The sequence below is a fragment of the Meriones unguiculatus genome (assembly GCF_030254825.1).
Source record: "Meriones unguiculatus strain TT.TT164.6M chromosome 13 unlocalized genomic scaffold, Bangor_MerUng_6.1 Chr13_unordered_Scaffold_28, whole genome shotgun sequence".
Lineage (NCBI taxonomy): Eukaryota > Metazoa > Chordata > Mammalia > Rodentia > Muridae > Meriones > Meriones unguiculatus.
In genome coordinates, this window is record NW_026843644.1 from 10,641,934 (window position 1) to 10,650,700 (window position 8,767).

Consider the following 8,767-nt stretch of genomic DNA (forward strand, 5'->3'; position numbering starts at 1 on the left):
CACAATCTGCCTTCCCGCCTTCCCTGTTCTGGGTACGTGACTTAACTACGGCTTTGTTCAAACCACCCAATCAGACCCCTGTAACTAGGCTTCTCGCTTCTGTAACCGCGCTTCCTGCTCCCGAGCCCTATAAAAACCTGTCACCCCAACCGAGAGGCGCGCAAGTCTTCCGAGAGACTTTGTCGCCCCAGGTACCCGTGTACTCAATAAAACCTCTTGCTGGTTGCATCCGAACAACTGGACTCGTTGATCTTTGGGTACGGGGTCTCCCTGACGGAAGACAACCTTCGGGGGGTCTTGCATTTGGGGGCTCATCCGGGATTTGAGACCCCTGCCCAGGGACCACCGACCCAGCCTCGGGAGGTAAGACCTGCCGGCTTCCTATTCTGTGAGTCTTGTGTATCGTTGTGTTAAACGGTCTGTCTTTGTGTGAGTTCGTTTCCAGGGGGTTCGAGTCCCCCTGTGGTCTGGACTTGGCCAGGTCATCTGTATCAGATGGAAACTAGAAGGAGCCGACGGGTTCGTACTTCTTTTCCGTGCCTCCTGGGAGACGTCTCAGGAGTGCCTGGTAGGGGAATCATTTGCTTCCCCGTCTGAAAGGTAACCCTTCTCTTGGGTTCCCTCCTGTCTGGAAACACGAGCCGAGTGGGACTCTTTGGGGCGATGCCCCTGAGAGAAGGCTACGTGCTTCACCTGGGAGACGGAGGAACCGGACCTCCGATACGGTCTCCATCTGAATTTTTGTGTTCGCTTTGGCGCCGATCTCGTACCGCGCGGTTTGTGTTGTCTTCTGTCTGCCTGATCTTTGTCATAAGTGTAGTGAGTGTTGTTTGTCTGTCTACCAACATGGGACAAACTATCACCACCCCCAAAAGTTTAACTTTGCAGCACTTCAAGGAAGTCCGTGACATCGCCCACAATCTCTCGGTGGAAGGGCGGAAAGAAAAGTGGGACATCTTCTGCTCATCTGAATGGCCCACCTTTGACGTGGGCTGGCCACGAGATGGCACCTTTAACCTAGATATTATTTTGCAGGTGAAGGCCAAAGTCATGAATCCTGGGCCCCATGGGCATCCAGACCAAGTCCCTTATATCATCACGTGGGAATCTCTGGTCAAGGACCCCCCACCGTGGGTGAAGCCCTTCTTGCCTCCCCCTTGCCCAAAACCCACTCATTCTGCCCCCCTCTCCCGCCTCCATTAGTTCCTACCCCAGTTAACTCCACCCTTTACCCAGTCCTTATGAAACCTACTCCAGAAAAGGACCCTAGCCACAAGAAGACACCCCCGGTCCTGCCGGCGGATGATGGCCCTCTACTGGACCTGATGACCGAACAACCCCCTCCTTACAGGGGCCCAAACCCGGCACAGGAACCAGGGGAGGCAACCGCCAGAGGGGGACCCCAGGGAGAGCCCCCCTCGTCCCCGGTGGCGGGACGCTTAAGGGGAAGACGAGAAGTCACTCCCGACTCCACATCCCAGGCCCTACCGCTACGGGCCAGCTCCAATATTGGCCCTTTTCTGCGTCTGATTTATATAATTGGAAAAATAATAACCCTGCTTTTTCGAAGGATCCCTCTAGGCTCACTGCATTGATCGAGTCTATTTTAGTGACTCACCAGCCCACCTGGGATGATTGCCAACAGCTGCTCCAGATGCTGCTGACCACTGAGGAAAAGCAGCGGGTTGTCATAGAGGCACGTAAAAATGTTCCAGGAGACAATGGACAACCCACCCAGCTGCCACACAGAATAGATGCGGCTTTTCCCTTGGAGCGACCGGATTGGGACTTCTCCACTGAGCGCGGTAGGGAACGCCTACGTCAATATCGCCAGTTGCTCATGGCTGGTCTCCGTGGGGCTTCAAAGCGCCCAACTAATTTGGCCCAGGTTAAATTAGTGACTCAAAAGTCTGAAGAATCTCCCTCTGCCTTCCTAGAACGCCTCAAGGAGGCATATCATGTGTATACTCCCTACGATCCAGATAGTCCGGATCAGGCAACTAACTTAGCCATGTCTTTCATTTGGCAGTCAGCCCCAGATATTAGACGGAAGTTAGAAAGACTTGACAATTTAAGAGAGAATACAGTGCAGGATTTGCTGAAGGAGGCAGAGCGGATTTATAACAAGAGAGAGACACAGGAAGAAAGGGACGAAAGGCTGAAGAGAGAGGCAGAAGAAAGGGAGAATGTCAGGGAGCGGAAGAGAAATAAAGAGTTTAGCAGGTTGTTGGCCACTGTAGTGACAGAACAAAGGCAGAGTAGACAGGACCTGGGAGGCCATAGGGGTCCCCGACTGGACAAGGATCAATGAGCCTACTGCAAGGAAAGAGGGCATTGGGCCCGAGACTGTTCCAAGAAGCCAAAGGGCCACCAAAAGGGACCTCAAAGACCCAAGCCTCAGACCAATTTGCTCAATCTGGAAGACTAGGGGTGTCGGGGTCAGGAGCCTCCCCCTGAACCCAGGATAACTCTTAACGTGGGGGGGCAGCCTGTCACCTTCCTGGTGGACACTGGAGCCCAACATTCGGTACTCACCACCTCACCGGGACCCCTAACTGACAAATCAGCATGGGTTCAAGGAGCAACCGGAGGAAAGAGGTACCGTTGGACTACCGAGAGGAAGGTACAACTCGCCACCGGTAAGGTAACTCACTCCTTTTTGCACGTCCCTGATTGTCCCTACCCCCTGCTGGGGAGAGACCTACTTATGAAACTTAGGGCACAAATCCACTTTGAGGGGACTAAAGCCCATATTACCGGGCCGCAGGGACAGCCCTTGCATGTGCTAACCATGCACTTACAAGATGAGTACCGGCTCCACGAGCCTGAGAAACCTGAGTCGCGGGATGTGACTAGTTGGCTAGAGAAATTTCCCCTGGCTTGGGCGGAGACTGGAGGAATGGGTCTCGCCATTCACCAACCGCCCTTGGTGATTGCTCTAAAGGCATCTGCGACTCCTGTCTCTATCAAACAATATCCAATGTCACATGAGGCCTACCAGGGAATCAGACCCCACATTCAGAGACTTTTAGATCAGGGCATATTGGTACCGTGCCAATCTCCTTGGAATACGCCTCTCCTTCCAGTCAAAAAGCCAGGAACAGGAGATTATCGCCCAGTACAGGACTTAAGGGAAGTCAACAAAAGAGTGGAGGACATACACCCCACAGTCCCCAACCCATACAATCTGTTGACTGGGTTTCCCCCGAGATATGTTTGGTATACAGTCCTGGACCTCAAGGATGCTTTCTTCTGTTTGAGGCTCCACCCAAAGAGCCAATCTCTTTTTGCCTTTGAGTGGAAGGATCCAGAGCTTGGAATATCAGGCCAGCTTACTTGGACAAGATTACCACAGGGGTTCAAAAACAGCCCCACCCTTTTCGATGAAGCTCTACACCGGGACTTGGCTGACTTCAGGGTCCATCACCCTACCCTAATTTTACTCCAGTATGTGGATGACCTCCTCCTGGCTGCAGAAACTGAGAAAGAATGTAAGGAGGGAACAGAGGCCCTTTTGAGAACTTTAGAAATTCTAGGATACAGGGCCTCAGCCAAAAAGGCCCAGATTTGCCAAAGACAAGTTACTTTTTGGGATACCAGATCAAAAATGGGCAAAGGTGGCTGACCAAGGCACGGAAACAGACAATTTTGGGAATACCAGAACCCAAAAATCCGAGGCACTTAAGAGAGTTTCTAGGTACGGCGGGGTTTTGCCGCCTCTGGATCCCGGGGTTTGCAGAGATGGCCGCACCACTCTACCCCCTTACCAAACAAGGGACTCTCTTCACTTGGGGGGATGAACAACAGAGGGCCTACACATCAATAAAAGAGGCCCTGCTAACTTCCCCTGCATTAGGATTGCCGGATTTAAACAAGCCCTTTGAGTTGTTCGTGGACGAGAGACAAGGGTATGCTAGAGGAGTCCTAACTCAAAAACTTGGACCTTGGAGGCGTCCGGTTGCCTACCTGTCTAAGAAACTCAACCCAGTGGCCTCAGGTTGGCCCCCTTGCCTACGGATGGTGGCTGCGATCGCCCTCTTGCTCAAGGACTCTGGCAAACTGACTATGGGGCAGCCGGTAACTATCCTGGCTCCACATGCGGTTGAGGCCCTGGTAAAACAACCTCCGGGCCGATGGCTCTCTAATGCCCGCATGACTCATTACCAGGCTCTGTTACTAGACACTGAGAGAGTGCAATTTGGTCCTGTGGTAACCCTCAACCCAGCAACGCTGCTTCCCCTACCAGAAGGTCCAGAAGTTCATGATTGTCTCCAGATACTTACAGAGGTACATGGCACCCGACCTGACCTAACTGACCAACCCCTTTCGGAGGCCGACTTCACCTGGTTCACCGACAGGAGCAGTTTCCTGGATAACGGAGAGCGGAGAGCAGGGGCTGCGGTCACCACCGAAACTGAGGTAATTTGGGCCAAGGCCCTACCACCTGGAACCTCAGCACAACGGGCCGAACTCATCGCCCTGACCCAAGCCCTCCGAATGGCGGAAGGTAAGAAGCTAAATGTCTATACAGACAGCCGTTATGCCTTTGCTACTGCTCATATCCATGGAGAAATATATCGAAGAAGGGGACTGCTTACCTCCGAAGGGAAAGAGATTAAAAATAAGACGGAGATATTGGCCTTGTTAGAGGCTTTGTTCTTACCCTCGAGGCTGAGCATTATTCATTGCCCAGGTCACCAAAAGGGGGACAGCTTGGAAGCCAGGGGCAACCGCTTGGCGGACATGACAGCCAGGGAAGTAGCGATGCAAGGAAATTCAGAGGCTCCCTGCCTCATGGCCATAGATCTGGCCATGGCAGAGGCCCACTCCGTCCAAAAACCCTCCTTCCATTTCCATTATACTGAGGAGGACCAAAACCTCCTCAAAGGAATGGGGGCCGCATACAACCCCACAACAAGACTCTGGACTTTCAACGAGCGACCTGTGTGGCCCCTACAACAGACCCGGGACCTGATCAAGTATCTCCATCAACTGACCCATCTTAGCTCCAAAAAGATGAAAACCCTCCTGGACAGAGAGGAAAACGCCCACTATCTGCTAGGTAAAGATAAAATCCTACAAGAAGTAGCTGAAGAATGCACGGCATGTGCCTGAGTCAATGCAAGCCGTAACAAGATCGGTGCGGGGGTCAGGGTCCGAGGACACCACCCTGGCACTCATTGGGAGATAGACTTCACCGAGGTGAAACCTGGACTCTATGGGTACCGGTACTTACTGGTATTTATAGACACTTTTTCTGGGTGGGCAGAAGCCTACCCTACTAAACATGAGACTGCCAGAGTTGTCACCAAGAAACTTTTAGAAGAAATCTTCCCTAGGTATGGAATGCCGCAAGTACTGGGCTCTGACAACGGGCCTGCCTTCGTCTCCCAGGTAAGTCAGTCAGTGGCCACATTGTTGGGGATTGATTGGAAATTACATTGTGCATACCGCCCCCAGAGCTCAGGGCAGGTAGAACGTATGAATAGAACTATTAAGGAGACTTTAACCAAATTAACGCTTGCAACTGGCGCTAAAGACTGGGTATCCCTCCTTCCCCTAGCGTTGTATAGGGCTCGAAACACTCCGGGCCCCCATGGGCTCACTCCTTTTGAGATCTTGTATGGTGCCCCGCCACCAGCTGCCCATTTCTTTGACTCTGGAATAGCCTCCTTTGCTGATACCCCCTCTCTTCAAGCTCATTTGCAGGCTCTACAGCTTGTGCAACGGGAGGTTTGGAAGCCTCTGGCGGCCGCATATCGAGAGCAGCTAAGTCAACCTGCGGTCCCGCACAAATTCCAGATTGGAGACGTGGTTTGGGTACGGCGACACCAGACAAGGAACCTGGAACCACGCTGGAAAGGACCTTACACTGTTCTGCTGACGACACCCACAGCTCTGAAAGTAGACGGCAACGCCGCCTGGGTCCACGCCTCCCACATCAAGGCCGCCACCCCTGAGCAGCCGCCTGATGCCTCGGACTCGGGAACCCGATGGAAACTCCACCGCACTCAAAATCCTCTCAAGATAAGACTGACTCGGGGGGGGGAACCCTAATAGTCTTGCTTCTTACCCTGAGTATTACAACAACCCAGGCCTCTTCCCCGCACCAAATTTTTAACTATACCTGGATTATCGAAAATCAAGCTGGGCACATTGTTAACACCAGTTCCCAGGTTGGAGCCCAACCCCACTGGCCCAGTCTGGAGGTAGATCTCTGTGCTCTTGCTCTAGGGGCCAGCCCCGACTGGGGAACCCCCGAGGTCATGTACACTCCGGGGTCAAGCGCCCCCCAGCTAGAGGGCCGTCGCCCCATAGTTCCGGGATGTTGCAACGGGATTGAGAGAGCAGACCTACATGGTCAGGCAGGGATCTATGTCTGTCCGGGAAGTCATAGGAACAAAAACCTCAACTATAAATGTGGGTGGGCAAATGACTACTTTTGTGCCTCTTGGTCCTGTGAAACTACGGGAGACACCTACTGGGCTCCCTCCTCCAATTGGGATTATATAACTGTTAAGAGAAAAGATCGCCAGCCAGGGGTGACCCCCAATTATATCCCAGATCAATTAAAGACAAAATGTGCCACCAGTAGCACTACAAAGGGGTGGTGTAATCCCCTGCTCATTCAGTTCACTGAGCAGGGAAAGAAAGCGCCCTGGACAACTAGCACCAGGGGTTTTGAATGGCTTTATATCATCAGGCTTTATATGCACGGATGGGATATGGGCCTTACCTTTAAACTCAAACTTAAAAAGACCTCACCCACAACTGCCTCTGTGGGACCCAACCCAGTCTTACAGGAGCCCTCTCTACCACGACCTCCACCCCGGCCAACATCACCCCCAAGTACTTCCGTTTCTTCCCCCAGCTCCGCTCGGTTAATTACAGGCCCCACGATGCAACCTCAGCGACCTGGGTCAGGAGGTAGGCTCCTCGATTTAATAGCAGGAGCCTACCAGGTGCTAAACCGCTCCGATCCCCACCTGACTCAAGAATGTTGGTTATGCCTGGTTTCTACCCCACCCTATTATGAGGGATTAGCTATAATGGGCAATTTCTCTAATCATACCACACCGCCAGCAACTTGCTATCCCTCTGTGCAGCATAAGCTAACCCTGTCAGAGGTATCCGGGCAAGGACTTTGTGTAGGGACCATACCCGCTGCCAGTCAGCCACTTTGTAATTCCACTGCCCCTCTTACCTCAGGAAGTTATTACCTGGCTGCCCCCAATAATACCTTGTGGGCCTGCAACACTGGCCTGACCCCTTATATATCAGCCCAAGGCTGGAATGATAGTTCTGAATTTTGTATTTTAATCGAACTATGGCCTAAAATAGTTTACCATGAACCAGAAGAAGTTTATAGGCACTTTGAAAAAGGGACTCGATACCCTAGAGAACCTTTGTCTCTAACCCTGGCAATAATGCTGGGGGGACTAACGGTTGGGGGCATAGCCACAGGGATTGGGACTGGGGCCACCACCCTATCAGCGACCCATCAGTTCCTACAACTTCAACAAGCTATGCATGCTGATCTACAGGCGTTAGAAGAATCAGTAAGTGCCTTGGAGAAATCCTTGACCTCACTGTCTGAGGTAGTTCTACAGAACCGTAGAGGGCTAGATATCCTCTTTTTGCAAGAGGGAGGACTATGTGCGGCTCTAAAAGAGGAGTGCTGTTTCTATGCCGATCACACCGGACTAGTCAGAGACAATATGGCCAAACTTAGAGAGAAACTTAATCAGAGAGAAAAGCTCTTCAATGAAAGACAAAGTTGGTATGAAAGCTGGTTCAATAAGGCCCCCTGGTTCACCACTCTTGTTTCCTCTCTCATGGGCCCCTTAATTATAATTCTTTTAATTCTACTTTTCGGGCCTTGCATTCTAAATAGGTTAGTTCAGTTTATGAAGGACCGGCTCTCCGTCATACAGACGTTAGTGCTAACCCAGCAGTATCATCAACTCAAGCAGCTGGAGACGGAGATTGACTCTCCCTAGACCCGCAGAATGAAGGATTCCATTCTAAGCTAGAAGAAAAATGGGGGAATGAAAGAATAAAGTCCTAGCATAATACGTGACCCTGCTCACAATCTGCCTTCCCGCCTTCCCGGTTCCGGATACGTGACCCTGCTCACAATCTGCCTTCCCGCCTTCCCTGTTCTGGGTACGTGACTTAACTATGGCTATGTTCAAACCACCCAATCAGACCCCTGTAACTAGGCTTCTCGCTTCTGTAACCGCGCTTCCTGCTCCCGAGCCCTATAAAAACCTGTCACCCCAACCGAGAGGCGCGCAAGTCTTCCGAGAGACTTTGTCGCCCCGGGTACCCGTGTACTCAATAAAACCTCTTGCTGGTTGCATCCGAACAACTGGACTCGTTGATCTTTGGGTACGGGGTCTCCCTGACGGAAGACAACCTTCGGGGGGTCTTGCAATGTTTTTGAGTAACATTTGTATGCAGCCACTTTCCTGAAAGTGTTTATCAGCTGAAGAAGTTTTCTGGCAGGCAAATTGTGGGAACTAGATAAGATCATCTTGAGTGAGATAATACAGAAGCACAAAGACACACTTGGTATATACTCACTCATAAGTGATTATTAGACATAGAGAATAAACATACTGAGATCTATACTGCAGAAGCTGGAAAACAGGGAAGACTCTAGGGATGATGCTCAAACCTCACTCAGAATGGCAAATGCAATAGATATCCAAAGCAAGAGAAGACAGGGAATAGGACAGGAGCCTACCACAGATGAACTCTGAAA

At 51.5% G+C, this 8,767-nt stretch overlaps 1 protein-coding gene across 1 annotated transcript; it reads left to right on the plus strand.

The window, feature by feature from the left end:
• The first annotated feature begins 846 nt into the window (after positions 1–846).
• On the plus strand, positions 847–6,057 carry LOC132650601 (uncharacterized). The gene is given in 3 exon segments (XM_060375950.1): positions 847–1,179; positions 1,352–3,584; positions 3,587–6,057. Coding segments are annotated over 3 exon segments (5,037 nt in total).
• The last annotated feature ends 2,710 nt before the right edge of the window (positions 6,058–8,767 follow it).